At 41.2% G+C, this 23,461-nt stretch overlaps 1 protein-coding gene across 1 annotated transcript in view; it reads left to right on the top strand.

Moving 5' to 3' along the window:
• The window catches only part of ARID5B (AT-rich interaction domain 5B), a 227,565-nt gene that overhangs the window by 104,571 nt on the left and 99,533 nt on the right, over positions 1-23,461 (top strand). Inside the window, exon 4 of the mRNA XM_029609741.1 lies at positions 3,313-3,540. Coding sequence (XP_029465601.1) covers positions 3,313-3,540 — 228 coding nt within the window. The remainder of the gene's footprint in view (positions 1-3,312; positions 3,541-23,461) is intronic.

Here is a 23,461-nt window from a genome sequence, read left to right as displayed (position 1 = left end):
GCGAGGAGGCGGACGCGGCAGTAACTTCGCTGGTAAGACCCATTATCGCCGCCAGTAGCGCGCCCAATAGCACCACCTTTCACAGTGGTGCTATTGGGTGCGAAAGCTGGCAGCGATAACACCACGGTGGTGCGATCGCTGCCGGCTTTCGCAGGCCCGCCCCCCCCCCCCCCCCCCATTACCGCCGGGATTCTCCATTCTCGCAGAGAATGGAGAATCCCGGCCTAAATGGCTTTTGAATATTGACCTCATGGAATAAATGAGAAGACTAGCAAGGCAGCATTTTAAGTAATCTTTAAGCTTTGCAATATATTTTTATTTAACCAAATCCCTACTTACGGAAAGCATATTGAATGCATAGGTTCAGATGCCATTGGGTATAACATGCACCAAAGTTTAATGCATAGATAAGTCTGTTGTTGCGTTCAACAGCTCACGGGCTGCCCCCACAAGCCACCGCTCTTATCCTTGCGGCTGGGCCGGCTGCTGCTGTCCCCAGTACCCCAGGATGCCGTCAACCCTTCCTCAGTAGGAAGCCGCTAAGCACCATACGACAGGACGCTGCCAGTTCTGTCTCTCACCGCTCCCCTTAGGCGCATGCATGCCCGACATCGCGCCTTTTAAACGGAACGTGGCGGGAAAGTCCCCACGGCCCCTTCTGATGACATCACCAATCATTGCCCTATGTAAGGGCTCCCCCGATGCACTTTGCCTGAGCAACAGGTCCAGTTACAGCTATAGTGCATGTTGCTTGTCCCAGCCTCTTCCAGTCCTCGCCTGCCCAGCCTGCTCCAGCCCTATCCATCCCTCTTCCTCTGCCTTGCACAGATACCCAGTTCTGACCTTTACCTGGACTTTCAATATTCCTGACCGCCGCCTGCCCCTGACCTTTGTCTGCCCTTGGACCACAACACTAGCCTTCTCTAGAGACCTTTGCCTAAGTGCTGCCGGCCCCGGCAACCAAAGACTCAAACAATGGGGAACGTGGGCTGGTATAGGTGACGCTGCATATCAGTCTCTGCTTTGCCTGGGTCCACCTGCTGGCGGTGAGAACCTGCAGAGCTCCCCGCTGCTGGTAGAGCCAATCTCATCCCAGCTCAAGGGTCCACAAACACAACATCTGTTATGACAGTTTTCTGCGATATATAATTTTAAATAAAATTAGTATGTATTTTTACATTTAATTTCTGAAATGTGCTGCTGATTAGAACAGACAATATTGAATCTTGGTTGTTCCTGCTGTAAAATCCTAAATTTGAATTACGTATGAGTCACACAGCACTATTTGCACACAGATAGGGCCGGATTTTCAAAGGGTTACGTGCGCCGGGCCTATTTTCAAAAGGCCAGGCGACGCGCATAAAGCCCCGGGATGCGTGTAAGTCCCGGGGCTTTCAAAAAGGGACGGTCCGGCGGCGGAGAGGGGGTGGGGCAGGGCAGGGGCAGGGCCAGAGGCCTCCGCACGGCCGCTGTGCCAAGGATCACGTGCTGGCAGTTGGCTGGCGCGCGTGACTTACTTCGGCCCCGGGGCCGAAGTAAGTTTTAAAACAAGAAAAAGGGAGGGGGGAAAGGGAGGGGAGGTAGGGGAAGGGAACGGAGGAAGGCAGTGCAGCTCTGCGCAGGCTCGACGCACGCAAGGTGCACAATTGTGCACCTCCTTGCATGCGCTGACCCCCGATTTTCTAACATGCGCGCATGTTATTCAATGTTATTCAATCAAGCGTTCTCATAAGCAACAGCCTGCCGAACTATTCATGCCAAGGACCCTTCTTTGGTAACCCCCCAGAGAACTATATAGATCATATCCAGAACTCTCAGACCTTCTTTGAATCCTTAACAGACTTAAATCCATTCCCAGATTGATACCTTGCTTCTTTGTTTTAGCCTACATTAGGCTCTGTAGCATTTACGTTATGTTATGTTATTACCCCATATATCTGTATCCAAGTTACTTTTACCTGTTCATTGTAAGACATTAACTTGTCATTGTTCTGTTCAGAATGTAAACCGAATTGATCAGTAGCTCTGTTATTGGAAAATCGGTATATAAAAGTGCAAAATAAAATAAATAAATGTTATAAAATTGCATGTCCATGTGTGCGCGTGCGTATCTCTTAAAATCTACCCCATAGGGTTTTATTCCTGGACATATTAGTACACATCAGGAACCTTCATGTGATGGCCTATCAGCTTTAAAAAAAAAAAAAAAAGATGCAAATCTTGATAAACTCCTCGTGACGAAACCAGAAATAAGGTTAGCATGATATTCTATCCATGGTCTTCTTACATACCTCCTGAAAAGAACACAGACATCCTTTTCAGGCGATATATATGAAAACTCTCTCTCTTTTTTTTTTTTTTTGACACATTTCTTGTTTAGGAGATGGTGTGTGTGTGCCCATCCCAATTAACAATCTCTTAAATTCCTCCTTGGTTGGGGAGTGAGAGGTACTAAGATTTCTGGGAATGAGTTTGGTTGAATGATCAAGTGCTTTCTGACAGCTGGGCCACCTGTAGTTTAACAGAAGCAAATGTGAAGAAGTAATACTTTGAAAAGATGCAATCTCTACTTTTGGAAGTTGAGTCTTAGAACAGCAGCTAGTAGAATCATGTTTTTCTTAAAAGGTTTTCACTAAAGTAACGAGAAGGGGTTTAGTCCAAACTCTAAGGCCTGGATTTTGTAAGGTCGCAGACTTTAGAAAATCCGGCGGTAACAGGGGGCAGGTGAAACGGAGGGCGGGCTTGCGAAAGCCGGCAGCCATCGCACCACTGCGGCGCGCTGGCCGCCAGCTTTCACACCGAATAAGTGCACCATAAAAGGTGCAGTTATTTGGCGCAAAACTGGTGGCGATAAAGGTCCTTACCTTTCGCCGCCAGCGATGTCTCTGCAGAGTGGGCCCCGGTGCCACCCCGACTCCTCCTCTTCCAGGGCCGACTCCGCCCCCATGTAGTGATCGCTCGCGAAAAGGGACTTTTCGCGTGCGATCGCTTTTGAAAATGACCCCCTAAATTTGTAACGTAAAGGTGAGCTTTGTGATCCAGACCTTTTTTTCTATTTACCATTACACTTATTAGGAAAAACCACAAAGCAGTATTTTTTTTGCCACAAAACTAGCAATTCTTATCGAAGTAGCAAAAGTAAAATTCCAGCGTCACAGACTCACTTTATAACAAAGCAACTTGTTGCTGGATGCTCGTTCTTCTGATGGGGTACCAGTGTACCATTTGAGAAAGAAAAGATTGGCAGTAACGTTTTGTCACCCTGCCCACTGTTTAGAATGCTGTATTGTATGATTCTTGTTCTTCTTCCAGGTGAGGATCCTGAAGATACAAATGTGATAGTCCTAAGTTACCCACAGTACTGTCGATACCGTTCCATGCTGAAACGCATCCAAGCCAAGTCATCTTTACTAGCAAACCAGTTTGTTTTAGCCCTTGGTGGTATTGCAGTAGTCAACAAGAACACACAAATTCTTTACTGTCGGGATACCTTTGATCATCCAACCCTCATAGAAAATGAAAGTATATGTGATGAGTTTGGTAAGTCTTTTTCAGCTATATATTATGCATGTAGTACGTATAATCTCTTAATAAGTGAGTAGAAGACTATGATATCAATGCATACTAGACGCAAGTAAAAGAAAAATAACCATTTGACGTCTCAAAAACAAATTTGAAGTCAAGTATATAAACAAGATAAATTATCTAGCTTTTACAGAAATATTGGCTCTCTAGAGCTTCCCAAACGTGTCCTGCAGATCCCACAGCCAATCAGGTTTTCAAGATATCCAGAATGACTATTTATGAGACGAATTTGCATAAACTGGCTCACCAATGTATGCAAATTATCTCATACATATTCATCATGGATATCCAGAAAACATGACAGACTGTGATGTCCCTAGGACAAGTTTAAGAAGCCCTGATCTAGACTGAATATATTCTATATAAAATTATATACTTTCTAACGAATAGTCGCCATGTTACTAGAGCACATTTTTTTTCTTCTTAGAATATACTCTTAAAAGATTGCTCCCTAAAGTAATTTGATTATAAGGACTGAGTGTGCAACCCTTTTGACAAGGTAATTAATGAAATGGTATTTTTGTATAGTTTGTATGTGGCAGATTTTAAACTAAGAATAGTTGCTTTAACACTTCTTTCTAAAAATAATTGGAGGAAAAACGTAAGGAGTGGATTTGAAGACCCGTGCGAGCGAGTCCATGTATGCGCGGTTCCTGGCGCGCACACGTGGACGTGCCGATTTTATAACGTGTGCACCGGTGCACACATGTTATAAAATCCGATGGCGCGCCAGATTTTAAAATCCACGTGCACAGTGGGGGAATTTTAGCAAAATACACGCGGTGACACATTCAGTTCCCTCCCAGTCCGCTCCAATTAAGGAGCGGACTGGGAGGGAACTTTCCTATCCCTAACCCTACCCTTCCTACAACTCCTAACCTAACCCTACCTATTCTTAATTTTTTTTTATTTTAATACTTACTGCTCCCCGGAAACAGAAGTAATTGTTGTGCGCCGGCCGGCTGCCGGTGCGCACTTCCCCTGGACAACGTCTAATGGCACTGTCCCAGCCCACCCCTGCTCCTCCCCTCCTTGCCCAGACCATGCCCCGGCACGCCCCTTTTGCAGGGCCCGGTACTCCGATGCGTAACAGGGGTTACGCGCGTGGCCGTGCCTGTTCTAAACTGCACGCAGTGTGCGCAAGGCCTGGCCACACGCGTAACCCCCATTTTTTTACGCACATGGTACTTTTAAAATCGGGCTGTAAATGTAGTCCATACATAGAACATTGTTAGTATTATGATATTTGGTTGATTGGAACACTTCTATTGATTGAACTAAAATACTAGAAAGTATATAAGTACATGTTTCAAATAAGTATTTTTGTTAATAACCTGGATGTTCTTGTAAAATGTGCTTCTTAGTTTGTACCGCTTACATGGTTAAGTGGTTCAGTTAATAGAAAAGAAAATCTGCACAGGGTATTTGCAAACTATATCATTTTGATTGTATGTATGTATTTTAAATTACCTTCATTTTAGCTACTGAAAGTAGAAGTGGTGTAGCGAGGGTCTCCAGTTTCCGGGGGCCAATGCATTTGTGCACCTTTCCAGTGCCCCCGCCTGCCACCCTTCTTGTTCTTAAGATCACAGAAAATCTGTAACATTTCTTCTAGTCAGAAGAATTTAGGGGGGGGGGAGCCAAAGTGACTTTTTTCACAAATCACATCCACCTCTAGAACATGGCCCCCTGCCTTAAAACTGGCTATTAAAAAAGTCACATAAAGTCCCAAGGATCTTCTGTGTAATTTTAAAAAATGTGACCAGTTTCATCCTCCTAGTAAAGTTACTATTAATGAAATTTTTAAGCAAAAATCCCGGTTATGTATCTTAATAAATTTCAGTTGCTGGAGCAAAAAGATTTTTTCATTTGTTTATTTGTAGGACTGCCACTTTATCAACCTTTTCACCATATACAGGCTGAATACAGTTGGTCCAATTTTCTGATTTTTTTTCATTTTAATTTTTCAATGCATTTAAAAATGATCACCAGGGTGATAACATTCAACACCTTGAGTTATACCATGTTAGTCCAAAAGAAAGGGGGGCACTAGTAACTCGGGGTAAGGTTTAGGGGTGGGGTAGGTTTTGGGGGGCAGTTTTACATGCACAGTCTTAGGTACGCACTATCATTGAAGATTAACTGTTATTCGGAGTCACGAAAGATAAAAGAAGAGTAGATTTGTACAATGTTCTCTCTACCTAGCTTGATGCACTGTCTGCCTAGCTGCAGACAAGCTAGGTAGAGAGTACATTGTACAAATCTACTCTTCTTTTACCTTTCATCACTCCAAATGACACATAATCTTCACTGATTGCAAGTAAAACTGCCCCCCAAAACCTACCCCACCCCCCAAACCTAGTTACTAGTGCTCACTCTTACAGTGGTATGAATAGTTATCTTATATGTGAACCACTACAGAGGTTCTCTCTCTCTCTCTCATGCAACAAATGTATCTGTTGTGGAAAATACCTATGCAGTAGCAGGAACAATAGCTTCACCACACCCCCTTTTTTTATTGCAGGTGATATTTATAGCAATTTCATAAATCTAGGATGTAGCTTGTATTTAAAGAATTTGCTGTCAGGTTCCCCGATACAGAGCCGTATTTCATTAAAGTCTGCTTCAGGGGGATCTTCCTTCTTCTTGAAAGCACACTGGTGGACAGCCCATCAGCCTTACATATTTAAAAGTCTCTTAAAAAAAAAATGGAGGAAAAAATGCTGTTTAAAAAGGAACAGGAAATGACATCAGCTGATATCATCACGTCATCCAAATCCAGAACAGCCCCAAAAATAGTATATGATATTTCCCATAAATAAGTTCTTAAATAAAAGAATACCAATCCACAAGTTTGTTGAGTCCATCAAGGACAACTGAATGCAAAGTAAAAATCCAAAATTGTTCACGTTTATTTATTAGCTTCTGTAAGTCACCATCCCATCGCAGAGGTCAAAGCTGTTCCAAAATAGTCCATTTCAGATCCTGAAAAGAATGCCACAGTGTAGACAGTGGGATACCACAGGGGCAGTCATCTTAGAGGTATTAATGCAGCTCTTATGCGCCGTGAATCTAACCTTAATACTCCTTTTTGTGCGGCCTATGCAATTCATTTTACAGGGGCATTGTATAAAATATATAACCCTTTGTGATGAACAATCTGACCTGATTGAGGATGTACCCACTTTGTACCCACCAAGATGGAATTGCACATAGAACAATGATTGCACACCTGGTGTCCTTGGACCAATAGGGGCTCACATTCATCACTGTGATGAACGAAGCTAGAATGTACTACTAATGTATCTGTGGAAAATCATTGAAGACTTGATGTAGTATTAACACATGCCAATGAGATTTTAAAATGTTAACCACATCTCTGGCACGGTCAGAATAGCGGAGGACACATGTAAGCTCCCGGTTCTGATTCTTTGATTTATAGGGGAATAACAAGATGCAATTCGCATATAGAGCCCTTTTGTATTCTTTCTTAACCATTGACCACAGATAAACATACAATAAAAACCATTGGACTATATCCTGTGATTGTTTCTTGTAGTCCTCTACTGTGGAACAAATCCTTCTCAAACATAAGAATTGACTTATTGGAAGACTATCTTTAAGATTTCTAGGATGACAACTAGAGTAAGGCAGTAAATTGTTACGGTCTGTATCCTTATAGTATAAAGTGGTACTGATCTTCTTTCCTTCTTTGATTATCATTATATCTAAAAAGGCAATTTGTAACCGATGGAATTATAAGGAAAATTTTAGGTGCAGATCCAAATGTGAAAAGCACGTAAAAGATCTATATCTGAAGTCCAAATGAAAAAATGTCGTCAATGTAATGGCGCCACAGTTTTATATGACAGAACCAAATGGAATCATATAAATGCCATTCCACAAAGTCAGCCATATATAAGTAAGCGACATCTGGGGCCACAGTGGCCCCCATTGCTACTCTTGGAACCTGATTGTAAAATTTGGAATCAAATCAAAAATAGTTTTGTGTTAACACTATCTCCACTGTCTCTGTCAGAAATGATGTAGAAACATGCTGTGGTCTTGGTCGGGAAGATAAGAACTCATTAATAAGTCATAGTGCTGCCATTTAGGGAACATTAGTATATAATGCCTCCACATCCAAAGTGACCAATAATTCCTCTTCTGTGTAATCTTGTGCTTCTTCCAGCAGTAACAACATTGGCTCACTGTATTTGCTTTTGGACTATGATGGTATAAGTCAAGTGGTTGAATGTTATGATTCCGGTGATCAATTTTAAATGCATTGTAAAATTAACTTAAAAAGAATTGAACGTTGGGCCAATCATATTGAGCCCCTGTATGGTGAATAGATTGATAAAGTGGCAGTCCTACAAATAAACATACAAAAAAATCTTTTTGTTTCAGCAATTGAAATGTATTAAGATATGTAACCAGGATTTTTGCATAACAATTTCATTGGATTGTCCTGAGGTTTAAATTGATAATTTGGGGGCTGTCATGAGATTGTGTGATTACTTTAAAACTCACCATACAAAAGAAATATTTTCAAATTCTGGTGTTGCCTCACAGTAACAGCAGCACAAACAACTTCCACTGCCAGACACATTGAACTAACACAAAACCTCACAAAAAAGACACTTAAAATCTATACAGCAAACCTATCATAAAGCAATAGTATTAACAGCAAGGACTGAAACAACAAGAATACTACCTTTGAAAAAGCAGCACTGTAAATATTACACTGGGTCCCAGAATACCAATATACCACCTACTGGGGAAAGGAAAGAAATCCGATTGCTATAGATCCCTAAATGAACACTACACGCTAACAGAATCTTTCACCTTGGTCACATGCACAAAACAGCAACAGGTCCTCACCAAATACAGAATAAAGGATCTCAAATTAGAACCAGCCATATGCAGACAAAACTGAAATGCAAATCCCCAAGAAGCCAGACTCTGTGAACAGTGTAACAATGGAAAAACAGAAATATCACCATTCCTCATAAAACAAACAAAATCAAGAAACATAAAGCTTCAATTATAATAGAAAAACCATACTACTAAAAGAATAAATATTTCAAAACTACTGACAAATAGAATAACATCTAATCAAAATAATATACATGTTTTTAAATTTCCCAAGCACCAATAAAATATTTCAAAACAGCAGACACATCAAATAACACCCAGTAATTAAAACTAAGGATAAAATAAAGTCCCTGCTGTCCATTCCTGGGAACTCTTGATTTCCAGACATCCTGAGATTATCGAGGATCAGGGGGCTGGGGGGCACACATACTTTGTCCTCTCTCACTCTCACTCACACTCACAGTTTTATTTTCTCTCACATAAACATACTGTCACATACACCCACATACATGCTCTCATATACACCCACAAGCTCTGTCTCTCTCTCAGACACACCAACACTCTCATACACAGGCTCTCAGATTCTCTCTCTCACCACCATGCACACGCAAGCTCTTTCATCCTCAGATTCCCTCGTAAACACACAGGCTCTCTCACTGGCTTCCTCACATGCACATTAACTGTCTCACTAGCTCTCTCACACACACACAAACAAACATGTACTCACTTTCACTGACTCCCTCACCCTCACTCACACCCACACACACATACATGCACTAACTCATATTGACCTCCCTCACACACACACATTCACATGCAGTCACTCTTACTGCTCCCTGCCACACACATTCACTTACTCTCACTGACTCCTTCACACAGATACACATACACACACACTCAGGCAAGCTCTCATTCATTCTCACACATACACACAGAGACCCCCAGGCAGGCTCCCATTCATTCTCACACTGCTCTCCCACCCTAGGCAAGCACCCATTCATTCTCACACACACACACACACACATACACAGACTCCCAGGTTGACACCCATTCATTCAAGCACACATAGACCCCCAGTCGGGCACCCATTCATTCACATATACACAGTCTCCCAGTCAAGCTCCCATTCATTCTTACACACACACAAACCCCAGGCAGGCACCCATTCTTACAGAATCTAAGCAGGCAACCATTCACACACTCACACACACACACACACACACACACACACACACACACACTCCCATTCATACACATACACATACACACTGAAGGCAGGCACCCTCTCTCTCATTTGCCAGCAGCCTCTCTCACTCCTTTGCTGCTGCTGCCCGCTGTCACTGCCACCTGCCTGTTCGGGAGAAGCTGATCATTGCTAATGAAGCCTGTCCTGCTGTCTCCTCTGTAAAAGCCCTGCAGTATTACAAATTTGCGGGGCTAGCGCTTCCAGCATGCTGAACTGGTGCATTGCGAGATCATCATAAAGAAGGTGCTATCCTTGCGAGTTTATAATGCCACAGAGTTGGCACTGACGAGAAGGGTGCATTTCTTTGGTCAGCTGCCAGGTGGGATGGGGTCCACCAGCAGCCGCATGGAACAGGCCTCTCCCTATTTTTCGACCACTGGGGACATTGCATCCACCAGCATCCGCACAGGCCTCCCTATATCAGCCATCAGTGCCCCTCCAATGGCCCTGCACCCTGGGGCATTGGCTCCCTCTGCCCCTTCCTCAGAACACCCTGGAAAAAAACATTAAAATGTAGTAGATTTTGTTTAGTGTGGATACTGTTAATTAACATGGCCTTTCCTTTCATGCCCATTTCATATTGTTCTATTATTAATAGAGAGTTTACAAAACAGTTGAAATGCATGTAGAGTTAATCATGAATAGAAAGAGGGGCAACCATCTTATTTATTTATTTATATTTTTCCAGGATTTTAGGAATTTTTTGTAAGTTAAATTATTTGGGAATTATACTGAGTTATTCCGAAGTGATTTAATTTACTGGGAAGAAATAAATAGGGTAAAAATGTAAATGACTCAAAATAAACCAGTATGACTGGAGCAGCTGTGACCTAACCACCCACACCCACCTTTGACAATAACACACTTAATTCAAGAAACATCCTTCAGACGTGTATTGAGTGAAAATTATTCTTTTTTTTTTTTGATATGCCACACTGTGTCAGACCAAGGGTCCATCAAGCCCAGCATCCTGCTTCCAACAGTCGCCAATCCAAGTCACAAGTACCTGGCAAGTACCCAAATATTAAACAGATCCCATGCTACTAATGCCTGCAACAAGCAGTGGCTATTCCCTATTGATTAATAGCAGTTTATGGATTTCTCTATAGGAACTTATCCAAACCTTTTTTAAACCCAGCTACACTAACTGAATTCCAGAGCTTAATTGTGCATTGCGTGAAAAAGATTTTTCTCCGATTTGTTGTAAATGTGCTACTTGCTAACTTCATGGAGTGCCGCCTAGTCCTTATATTATCCGAAAGGGTAAATAACCATTTCACATTTATCCATTCAAGTCCTTTCATAATTTTGTAGACCTCTATCATATCCCCCCTCAGCTGTCTTAACCCTGACAAGGGAATCTAACCAATGTATCTGAGCCTATTGTTCTACCCATGGGGAGATTCTTGGGGTTGTACACAAGGTCCTCACCATGCTAGTCATATGACCCAGGCTCAGGTCCAGGCTTTAGGACAGCCTGGGCCAATCAAGCAAGACTGTCGGCCTTCCAGACCTGTAGCATGGCTACATTCATTTTTATTTTATTTATTTCGATTTCTATTCCACCTTTTAGCTACTGGCTTGGCTCTACACTAGGATCCACCACCCAGTGACAGGCACTCCCAGCCATTCAATGGGCACCTTCTATAGCAAGTGGTGCTTGATGTAGGCTCTTCCATTCCCCCTGACCTAGTTCGGATACCCCGCCCTGATTGTGTTGAACAGTAAAGAAAACATTAATACAATACAACAAAATTGAACTTGCGTACAATTGACTGCTATTTGACAAGTCCTAAGCAATTAACATTAGGGCGGGAGGTCAAGACAAGTGGTCTGGCGAGTTCAGGTGTGGGAAGCAGGAGAAAGAGACTGGAATTCAACGGGCATGCTTATTTTTCTCTTTCCTGCCTCCCCGCTGAGCAGGACTCGATGGGCGAAGGGCTGGCCCTTATGGTGAGGAGGGGTATTTCTGGGTGCAGCCAGAATGAGCCCCAGCTCGCCTCAGTTGCTGTACGGTTGGTGCAATCCTCCCCACTTCTCTTTCCTTGCCCCCATGCCAGGACTAACAACCCTCTTTCCCCAACCCAGAAGATGGGGGCTGCATGATCCACATGACTCAGACCCCATGAGCAGGTGTAGTCAGGCTGGCAGGAAGGACCACGCAGCCAGAGGATAGGCAGGTAAGGCCCTGTGGTCCACATAAGCCCTGGTCCATATGCAGGTGTGGCTGAGCCGGCGGGAAGGGACTCCACACCCGGAGCTCCCCACCTGACCATGCTCATGTCACTCACTGGCCAATTCTGCACAGCATCCTGGTTACCTGCGGTGTCCATACAGATAGCCTGCCACCGTGCATATAGTCGAAGCAGTCTTTGAAGAGTTTTATGATCATCGGTATTAGGTCTGTGAACTAGCAGCCTCCAGCTTGTCTTTAGCTTCCTTGGGAGCATGTAACTTTTATAGCTTTCTGTTTTCTTTCATGTCACACTTTTTCTGTATCATCTGAGAAGTCCTATCCTATGTGGCTAAAAGTGTGTATTTTCAGTGCACTGTTGTATAAGTTTAGGGGTGAAAGTTCATCTGAAAGTTCAGCTTTCCTAAAATACCTTCTTCTGCTGCTATAGTTAGATGATTTGTTTTTAGTACTCTATATTTGTTCTTCTACCTTCAGCAACTTGTAATAAGAACTACATTACTCGTCTCGGGTGCAGACAAATTTCATTGCATCTGGCTTTCACAGATTCGAGATCCTCTATTTGTGCAGTGATCTCTACAGGAACTGCTATCATCATCTTCAGTGGTGCAGAGTGGTCGGGTACAGTGAATTGCCATTGCACCTTTAGACTCCTATAGCACCTTTACTCTCTGTTGTGCAAAATTAGACGGCTCTGTTGCATTACTATGTCTAGATTGTTTGGGTATCTAAATCCTTGTTAGCTTGTTTTTCTTTTAAATTTGGCAAAGTTGAGCTCTTCTGTTTGTGTTTTTCTCTTTTAGATTTGGTTCACTGTCTGCACACTGTTATAACTGAAAATAGTCCCAGGTGTTTTGTTTTGTTTTAACTTTTTGTAGTGCTTAATTTCATTCCATTGACTTGATAGTTAAGTCTTATCATCCTGTTGTTCACTTTCACCTGATAATAAATTAAATCTGTCTTGGATAAACAAGATAATCCAGAAATGCTAGGAACATCAGGCCTTTTTTCATTGTGGGATGGCAGGGATCATGTTGCAAATGACTAATTTTTGTTAAAAAAAAAAAATAAAAAAAAAAAACAAAAAACCCTCTTTCTTTTAACTTTCTCTACTTAGGTCCTTATCCTATGCACATTTAGTACAGAATATATGTGACTAGTAGTAAAATCCTGTCCAAAGACAGGCAAATACTGTGACATGTAGGAAGTGCAATTGAGATGTGTGGAGGTAGGGAGTGCATGGTTAGCTCGGATGTACTGTGTGATAATAGAGAGTGGAAATACTCTTCAGAGAGAGAGAGAGAGAGAGACACAGAGAGGGGGCGGAGAATAGTCAATCCACTCTCTACTACAACCAGACAGGATACCCAAGCTCAGAATGCACTCTCTTCTATCCGGCAGTTTCCTCTTCCTCCTTTTGGACTTCCAGCTTAATTTGAGCTGAGATCTGGTGCCTTGAGCCTTTGTTTGCAACTACCTGTGGACTTGTTCTCAAATTTTATATCCCTTACCAGCACACCCACCTCAGTTTCTGGTCCTTGGCCAGGGACCGTGCGCCAGGACACCTTCCAGAATCCTGCAGTCGTTAGTCTTAAAACTGGTGGCTAAGTGTTGCTGTTTTGGGATGAGTGGGACTTCCTCGGCCAGGGGCTGTGAATGCTGCCTTTACAGCATCCTGAGCCCTGGCTGCCCTGGGCAGTGGAGAACTGAGCTGCTGGACCAGCCTCAGGATGCCAGCTTGCTCACTACCAGCTCATTCAGACTGTGTGAAACAACACCGGACTTTTACTTTTTAACAATGCACATTAGGATGACCAATAGAAAGGGAGTGTAATTAATGTATAAAACACAAAATGCTTAATCTACAGTTTTGTTTTGTTTTTTTGTAAATCTCTCCAGGTTTTTTTTGGTTTTTTTTTTTATTAGACTTTAGTGAACTTTGATTGCTATTAAAAAAGATGAAAATTCTTAAACACTTAGTCAAAATAATGTCACCTTGATTTTTATTATCATTAATTAATGTCTCTAATGTAGAATAAAAGTATGTGTTCAGGTTTTGATTTAATTATCTTCCTTACTATGAAAAGGTTATTTTAGGCTGGAGAGAGCTCGCTAGCCTGCCATTTGCTTTTTGTCATTGTACTTTGTTCAGGTTGTTCTTTGGTCATGGTTTGGTTCAAATGGTTTGAAGCTGCAGACAATGGTACAGTTTACCATGTGATACTATAATGGATAATTAGAAGAAATCTACAGTGATGTGGTGTACAGTAACTGGTGCCCTCTGTGCTCTGAAAGTCAGCTGTGTCAGTACCTCTTAACGTTTCTGAAAAAGAAGCAATCAATGATTAAAGCAAATAAAACCAGTCAAAATTCCAGATCCACGGCAAATTAAAATCTCTTGCACCTTGATTCACTTTCCCAGTTTTACAATACTAGCTACATCATGGCTTAGTACCTTGTTTGTGAGCTTCCCAAGGACTGATTTGTAAAAAGAGGATACAAATGCTAATATGATAGGGGCCCTAAGATAGGTCCTGAATTATTGGAGATTTGCATTTGGAGAAAATTGGGGGGAGGGGGGGGGGATAATGTTGTTTAATCTATTTGTAGGGTTGTGATGATGTGTAGATATGCCAGAGGTTTATTAAGGGGATTTAGTGTGTCTCTTTAAGGGTTTTTTGAGGGAAACTCACTAGGGGGAGCTTTCTCGGGGGGTCAATATAAAGTGATGTTCAGAACAGGAATTGTGGTGTTTTGCAGGTTTCCTAAGAGGCTCCTTGGGAGTGGGGAGCCGTCACAGTTTTGGTGGGCAGATCTTTATTTAGTCCCAAGCCATGGCAAACCTGTTAACCATTGCTGGGCTCTTGGATAGTGCTCAGAGGCAACCCAGAAGGTTAATGGATCACAGCAGCCTTATGGAAGCCCTCAGGGAAATGTGTGAAGGGTATTGATAGGACTATGACTGAGAAGCATATCAAATCTTGACTGTTTGGAGGAGGGTTAGGAAGCATTTTTAATACCATGTCATTCTATTAAAGGCTTGGAGGACAAGTGCTTTGTTGTTGTTGTTGTTGATGTTGCTGCTCAATCAATGTTGAGAACCCTGATCTAATCAGTGAATTTTAATATTTATCTCTGACTGCTGGAAAACCCAGATGTAGAGCAAGTTTTTTGATGATACCTTTTTGAGTGAGACCTTCCTTTATCCCAAGTTGTGAGATCGTGAGAGGCACCTATTGAGGATTGAGAAGTGGGGGTGAAGATTTTGGATTTAATGGGGTGCAGTCAGAGAGGAAAGAAGGATTTTGGTTTCGATTCCCTAACCAGCTTGAGGAATATAACCCTTGTCTCTGAGCCAGGCTCACTACTCTACCTGCTTGACCACAGTTTTGTTTTTTGAACCCACAAATACTGGTTCTTAGCTCCTAAACAGGCATCGGGCCCTCTAGCATTTTATATGCCTCAAAAGGGAGTTATACCAAAAAGCATTGTTTTGGTCTAGAAGAATGTTGCAGAGGAATCCAATCCACATCGATATTGCAAAGCTTGTAATGTCAAATTGTTTTGATTGTGTGAAAAAAGTAGTAGAAGCAGTGTACAGTGCTTTGTTAAAATAGCAGAATATATTCCATGTTCGTTGCATACATATGCATCCGTTGGCGACCACTAAGTCCAAACACGTGCAGCGAGGTACTTGAGATACACAGGATTATGAGATTTTATCGACGGAATGTATTGTGTGAGTAAGTACATGATTCCTCTAAGTGTAGCAATCATTTTTAAAAAGTGACCCACACAAAGATCCTAACTAAATGAATATGGGCACTGAGTGTCTTTAGAATTGGAGAAGGTAGATGTGGTCTAAAGAGAGACTAAATAGCTATAAAAATCTTCAAGCACATGTAGACATATTCAATGAAAGAAAAATGTGATATAGAGTAGGGGGGTGCTTGATTGTTGTATCAGCTGCTTAGATGCCCCGGCCACTAATGAGAGCTGTTTGGTATTGTTGATGTTTTCTACTAAAATACAAAGTCAAAAGCTATACTTACAATACTTAGTAATGTTTTATATCATTTCTAAGAAATTCTTTCAGTGAAATGGATCATCCTTTTTCTCTAATACTACATTAATATTTAATCAAAATAAACATGAGCATTTTATAAGATTGAGACTAGAAGGGAGAAGTATAAAGTTGGTCTTTGTCAGTTGTCGCTTTTCTTCTCTTTTTGGGCTTTCAAAATACAGAGATATAAAAAAAAAAGAAGGGTAGATTGACTTGATTCATAGTAGCAGTGATACTCTGGGAAATTATTCTTGTACTTTCTCTGGTCAGAGTTGGCTTTCTCCATATATGTACATCTGTATAAATTTATGGTTTAGTAATCAGGCAAGCCCTCATCTGGAAAAAGTCTTATAAGCTAAGAACAAGAAAAGCTTTGCGGATATTGCAGCCAAGCCTGTGAATATGAAACCAGTGGTGTTTGATACATTTATAAGTTATTAATGCATGACATTACTTTTCTACATAAACAGTTATTACTACAGAAAAGAAGCTTAAAAGATACCAAAAATGTTAGAATGCTATTTAAAATGCCCTTGGATCAAGTGTTCCCTTTTGTCTGGTAACAAAGTATATGACAAGTACAATTAGGACTTTGGCAAAGTCCGAAAATGAAGATCATATTAGCAGAGGCCTTGGGTGTCAACATATTGCTGTGAGTTATGACAGTAAATTTAGTAACAGCATTTCACACAGATTAAAGAGCAAGAACCTTTTTTTTGTCATCTATGTAAGTACATGTCCTGTGGGGCAAAGCTTGAAGTTTTTTTGAATGGATTAACAAAATTTGTAATCGTACAGGACTACTTTCCATCATGTAATAGGTCTAACATTTATTTATTTAACAATTCTTATATACCGACTTTTCATGCAAGCATATCAAATCGGTTTACAGTAGTTAGCAAATAATCATTTAAAATTATTTGCATTTCCAAAGAAGAAAAGAAATAAATACATTGTTTCATAATATAAATAATTAACATAGCAAACTAAATAGTAGGCTAAATAAAAAAAAAAATGTAATTAAAAAGCTGGTTGTACCCTGGGTACAGTAAACAGTTTTTGAACCAGATCAACTTTAAATGTTTCATTTCTCCATAAACAATTTTTGCACTAGAAAGTTAAAGAAATCTAATTTAAGAAAAAAAGGTTGTTGAACTGTGGATTCTGGGTACTCCGTGTTTTTCCCATAGAAATTAAATGGGAGAAAGCCGCAGATGTTCTTGAACGTGCGATACAGATGTGTGAAATTCTTTGGACTAGTGGCTATAATTGGGGATCCCCACAGATGCAGAGGCCATGGTTAGTTTTACCCACAGGATTTGCACCAGATTTCAGATGGAAAGTAGAAGTCTGTTTGCCTTTTGAAAATTGCCTTGGGAAAAAGTGCCTTCATAGGTTGGCACCTCTTTATGGGAAATTATTCTTTCTGTGGAAAACATCATGCATAGCTCTGAAAATGCAAAATGACGCATATTGTTGCCTCTCCCGATTAACCACGCCCCTGAGCCCGCCTACTTTCCCCCCCTCCCCCACCCCACCCCACATGCACCTAGGGGAGGGTTGGAAATTTTCCGACAGCCAATTTACCCAAATATATAGCCCGTGTAAGTAGCTTTTGAAAATTGCTGCAATTTACCTTTTATGGGGGCAGCCGATGAGGTACATTTTTTTAGAAGCGCAATGGGGGACATATGGAACTCTCCTAGGCTGTCAATAGCACTGCTAAATCCTGCAATGTAAAAAAGAAAAAAGCAGAACATGGCTAGAGGTAAGTAATGATTCATTGAATGCATAATAATGTGTCATTTAGCTTTTATATAGTAAACATAATGTTCCCATATTTGTAAGCGTACAGTAAGCTCAAGTTAAAAAAAAATCTAGAAAAAATCTATTGAATTCTTGATGAGACCTTTTTTATTATGTTGCTAATCCAACTGCAGAACAAATTATTAATGATCCCCAGATGTTGTTTATGATTGATTCTTTCAGCCGAGAAATACTTTGAATCTCCTTAAACGCAAGCAATATTTTAGTATGCTCTGTATCAGTTGAATAGAGGGTGGAAAGCAGAACTGTTTGTCTGACTAATATAATTGCTTCTGTTAAGTGAATTCTCCATTCTTAACGTTTTAGCTCTTAATTGCTCTTTTTCCCATACAGCTAAAAATAAATATTTGCAAGTTTTGCATTCTGCCAGTCATTGCAGTGCATAAATTATTTGCATTCTTTAGCAGAAATTGCTGATAATGTCAGCAGTGAACTATAAAGAGAAAGCAAGGGCAGTGTGTGGTATAATAAGATAAAGTATGATTCATATCATTCCTAATGCAAGGGAAAATCAACACTGTTAATCTTCATTCTTTTTAAAGAGCAACTTTTCAGCAGCTGCAGTTTTAACCTATAAGAATAAAAGCTAGATTTGTTTTTACATGCTGCAATAGATTTTAAGGAGGTACTTTTGTTGCAGTTTGAATAAGGTCATATTGAATTCATGGTTAAACTGGGAGCTCCAGAATTTCCTCTTTTTATTTTGTTCTTGTCTTTCATGCTTACTGATTGTTACTAATTGTGTGTGTGTGTGTGTGTGATTGTTACTAATTGTGTGTTGTTACAGTAGTTTCTTCCTGCTTCTTTGGATTTCCAGCTCGATCAGAATTGGTTTGTAATAGGGCTCTGGTGCCCAAGAGAATTCCTGCACAGCCACCCACAGGTCTTCCCTGATTTCTATCTCCCTTCCATCTCACGTAACCACTAGAAGGACAGTTCCTTTCCCCTCAAATCCCACCACAAGGTCGCGGTTTGCCAAACAGTAGGTGGTGGTGGTTCAGTGACTGAGATTCCTCCCTCCCTAGGGGCTATGAACATCATCCCGTGCCCCAGCCAGCCCAAGGAGCAAAAGACGAGCTCAGGAATCAAACTTAGATCCCTCTGCCTGGCCGAGTACAGCTCAGTGGCTGAACCATTAGCCAGACCCTTTATTCCGTGGTTTTTTTTTTGTTTTTTTTTTACTTATGGTAGGCAGAGTAGGGCCTTACAAGTGTTTTTTTGTTACAAGAACAAAGTGGGAGAAAGCTTGTATTAAATAAACAGTCACTGGTTTCTGCTACAAGTACAAATGGCCGCCATAAGTACACCCAAAACTGCATCATGCACTAATAAAAGTACAAAATCATCAAAATCTTAAGCAAATGCATAGATTGTTCCCCCTTCCCCTCCTTGATAAATATTCTTTAAGAAGGTAATTTTGTAAATTACATAAATTTGACGGCAAATATGCAAGCAAGTTCTATCAATTTTCAAAGCAGACCTATGCACAGAAGTTCACTTTGAAACGTATTCCACCAAGTCTACCCCACATAATTGCACTTGCTGATCTGAGCGTGTCTTGAAAATGTTGCCCGCATCCTTTATTAAAAACGGCAAAGTGCGCATGTAAATGCACTGCCCTCTCCAGCCCCGCCCCCCCCTCCCCAGGAATGCCACTGTCCACACTGGGTAAGCGAGCGCACCTTGCTCCATGCCATGTGTGCTTCCGGCTCCATTGACATGGGGGAAACTCATCTTACCCTTAGTAAATCACATTGCAAAAACTGATTCTCGAATTTCAGACCCTCTGTTGGACCACTTAGGACTTCTACAAGAGTTTTTAGTCTATCAGAGTGCCCCTTCCCCGTTTTCCCTCGTTGCCTCGGTTTCTGTGATTGAACCCCCAGGCAAGGCAATTGTTTTGAGCAGAGGAGAAAACTTTCAAAAGCCAATACAATTGAAAAAGAGAAGTGGCTTATATTAGAATACGTCACATTCTTCGGATTAAAGGCACTTGGAGAAAGACAGCGCTGTAACATTTTCCAGTGACTGTTTATCAGGTATTACGTCAGTGTTAGCTTAAATTGCTGTTATTATTATTTTTTCTTAATGCCTCTTGGTGCCTGCGTAATTCAGAGCCCTGTGCAGCTACGAAATACAACCTCCCACATCTTCCATACAATAGTGAAGAATGCAGAGATTTTGTTGTTAATTATGATGAGCTGACTTTAACTTTTATTTATTATTTATTTATTTTTACAAAGTGACATAAAGTATTGCTGAGATATTTTTGGTCTGAGCTACTTCCTCATGGACCTGTTTTTGCTTCTGGCTGGTTCCTACTGAAGCAGTCATTTGTGGTTATCATGCCTCAGGAGATATTATGTCAGAGCTGGTTTAAAAGTATTATTATGTATCGCATGCCATCCAATACATGTCAGCACTGGAGGCTGTCTTCCAGTGAAAACAAATTAATTTAGTCAATGCTGTTTTAGGTATAGTTCATTTGTACATTTACCTTTTTAATAATGAGTGTCACACTGAATTGCTGTATTTCATCAATGCTCACTATGCAATATAATTCAAAACATGCCTGCCTTCATGACAACTTGGAGAAAATAATCTTTGAATCAAAGTCATCTTAATACTATGCCCATGACTAATTTTACTATTCTGTTAGTAAAAGATAACAATAATAGGACCTTATATATTAAGTACTTTCTCTATAGATATTTGGCCAGATGTACTAAAGGGTTTTTTCCCATTTTAAGGCCTGATTCGGAGCAAAGTTTCTTAACCCACAAGCTAACTTTTTAGCTCCCAGTGTAGTAAGCTACCAGCATGCTAATACATGGGTATTTAAAAAATGCGCACAAACCGGAAAATGAATGCAAAGAAAAGGCTTACAGGTGAATTTTAAAAGCCTAGCGTGTGCCAAAATCGGGAAATATGTGCAGAAGCCAAGCTCACGCGCGCCCACTGAATTTTTAAAGCTACCCAGATGCATGAGTATCCTCCTCTGGGTGCACATCCCAAAAGTTTCCAAAAAGGGGCAGGGCATGGGCGTGGTCTAGGGGTGTGGCCAAGAGGTGTGCATGTAAATACTTGCAAGCCTGGGTGCACATCCAGATCCCCTGTTGCATAAGGTTACTTCTCCTAGGGACATGGTATAAATTAAAAAATAAAAAGAGAGAGGCATTTCTCAGGGGTTAAAGGGTCAGGGGTAACTGGAGGGAGGGTGCAGACTATCGAGCCAGGGGAATTTGGAGGACCTTGCTGTTAACTGAGCGAACTGGTGGATGAACTGGTGAAACTGGCAACGGCATGGATGCGTGCCCCTTTGAAATCCCCCGACTTATGCGTAGAGAAGCAGGATTTGTGCATGTAGGTGCATGCCCCCTTAAAATTAGGAACACATATGCGCGTGGTCAAGCTATTTTATAACATGCGCACAGGTTATAACATGGCTGCATATCTGGATGCAAAATTCACACTGCTAAGCCTGTCTTTCCATATTCTGAGGGCTAAGGGTTCTCCCCATTTGGCTCACAGACTGAGCTGGTACGTTCCAGCACATGCATTGAGATCCCGTCAGAGATCCGACAAGCTCACCTGATATAAATCTAGGCCATTCTTGGTCACGGCACTAATATTGTGGAACAGTCTTACCCTGGACATTAGGCAGGAGCAAAATACTCAGTTTTACAACATGAAAATTAAAAACTTGACTTTTTTCTTCACCATAGCTTTCTTATTGTTGGTGTTTGGGTGATGGTACCAGCTACCTGGCAACAGCTTGGTGCTTTATAAGAACATAAGAATTGCCTTGCTGGGTCAGGCCAAGGCCAATGGTCAGTCCAGGTTACAAGTACCTATCAGATCCCCGATAGTTGATCTATGTAAGTATGGGGGCAACATGCACGGCAGATGCCACCCCCTGATGCTGTCATTATGGGGGAGACCTGTATGGGGCAGCTGATGCTACCATAAGCTTGCTGGGCAGACTGGATGGACCGTTTGGTCCTTTTCTGCCAACATTTCTATGTTTCTTATATTAAACTCCCAAAGATAAGCATGGACTTTCCCAAGTCTACTTGGCTAATAACTGATTATGGACGTTTCCTTCAGGAACTTGTTCAATATTCTTTTGAGCCCCACGGTTATATTGTATCATGTCATAAAAGGCTCGCCTTAGACATCTTGTTAAATGTAAACCGATGTGATATGTCAAATCGAATGTCGGTATAGAAAAATAAATAAATAAATAAAACTATGTTAATTGCCTTGACCACGTCTTTCGGCAACAAATTCCGCAGTTTGATTGTGCGCTGAGTGAACAAATACTTCCTACAATTTGTTTTAAGCCTGCTGGTTGCTAGTTTGCCCTAGTCCTTGTATTGTTTGAAAGGGTAAATAACCGTTCCTTATTTATCCGTTCCATCCCTCTCATGATTTTATAAATTTCAATCATTTCCCCTCTGTTGTCTCTTCTCCATACTAAAGAGAGCTAATCTGTTTAGCCTTTCCCCATAAGGGAGCTTTTCCATCTCCTTTATCATTTTTTCGCTCTTCTCTGTCACTTTTCATTGTCTGCTATGTCTTTTTTGAGATGGGGGTGACCAGAATTGCTCACAATACTCAAGGTGCAGTCACACCATGGATCTAAACAAGGGCGTTATGTTATCCTCAGCTTTATTCTCTGTTTCTTTCCAAATAATTCCCAACATTCTCTTTGCATTTTGACAGCCGCCACACACCGTGTTGAAGATTTCAAAGTATTATCCACAAGGACTCTGAGGTCCTTTCCCTGGGTGATGACTCCTAACACGGAACCCAGCATCATGCACTTGTAATTGGGATTATTTTTTTCTATGTGCATTACTCTGCGCTTGTCCACATTAAACTGCGTCTGCCCTTTAGAAACCCAGTCTCTTTGCTTCTGCAGATCTTCACAACCCATTGCAGTTTTAACGACTCCAAACACTTTTGTGTCCTCTGCAAAATTGGTCACCTCACTTGTCATTCCTTTCTCCAGATCATTTATCAATATGCTAAATAGCACAGGTCCCAATACAGCCTGCTGGGACACTCCATTAATGATCTTTTTCCATTTGGAAAACTGACCATTTAGTCCTACCCTCTGTTTCCTGACTTTTATCCATTACCAGTCCATAATAGGACACTGCCTCCGATCCCATGATCTCCCAGTCTCCTGAGGAGTCCCTCATCAGGCACTTTGTCAAATGCTGTCTGAAAATCCAAATACACTATCACCCAGCTCACCTTTATCCGCAAGTTTATTTACCCCCTAGTAAAGTGGTAAAGAAAGATTTATTTTTGCAAAACTTTGCTTTATGAGATTAGTATCAATATAATCCCAAGAATTCATGGGTGCTGTGTTTGCTAGCTTTTAATTTTAATGGCCTTCGCTCTTGCTATGTCAAGTTCGCTCTTGCTATGTCAAGTTAGTGATGATAGCATGGTTGTGTGAATTTATGTGATTGTAGTTATTGGCTGCTTATATGGTTAACCTGTTGTAACAATCAGTGACATATTGTTGCTCGTAGTGTGCTTATTCACTTACAGGTGTTTTAACAGTATTATTTTATGTATTTATATTTCATTGTGACTGTGTGATTCGACACACTGTGTGCCACTTTGCGTGTCCTAATTTAGGTCAGGAAGG

Source organism: Rhinatrema bivittatum, chromosome 7 (genome assembly GCF_901001135.1).
Source record: "Rhinatrema bivittatum chromosome 7, aRhiBiv1.1, whole genome shotgun sequence".
NCBI lineage: Eukaryota > Metazoa > Chordata > Amphibia > Gymnophiona > Rhinatrematidae > Rhinatrema > Rhinatrema bivittatum.
This window is presented reverse-complemented; position numbering and strand designations above follow the sequence as displayed.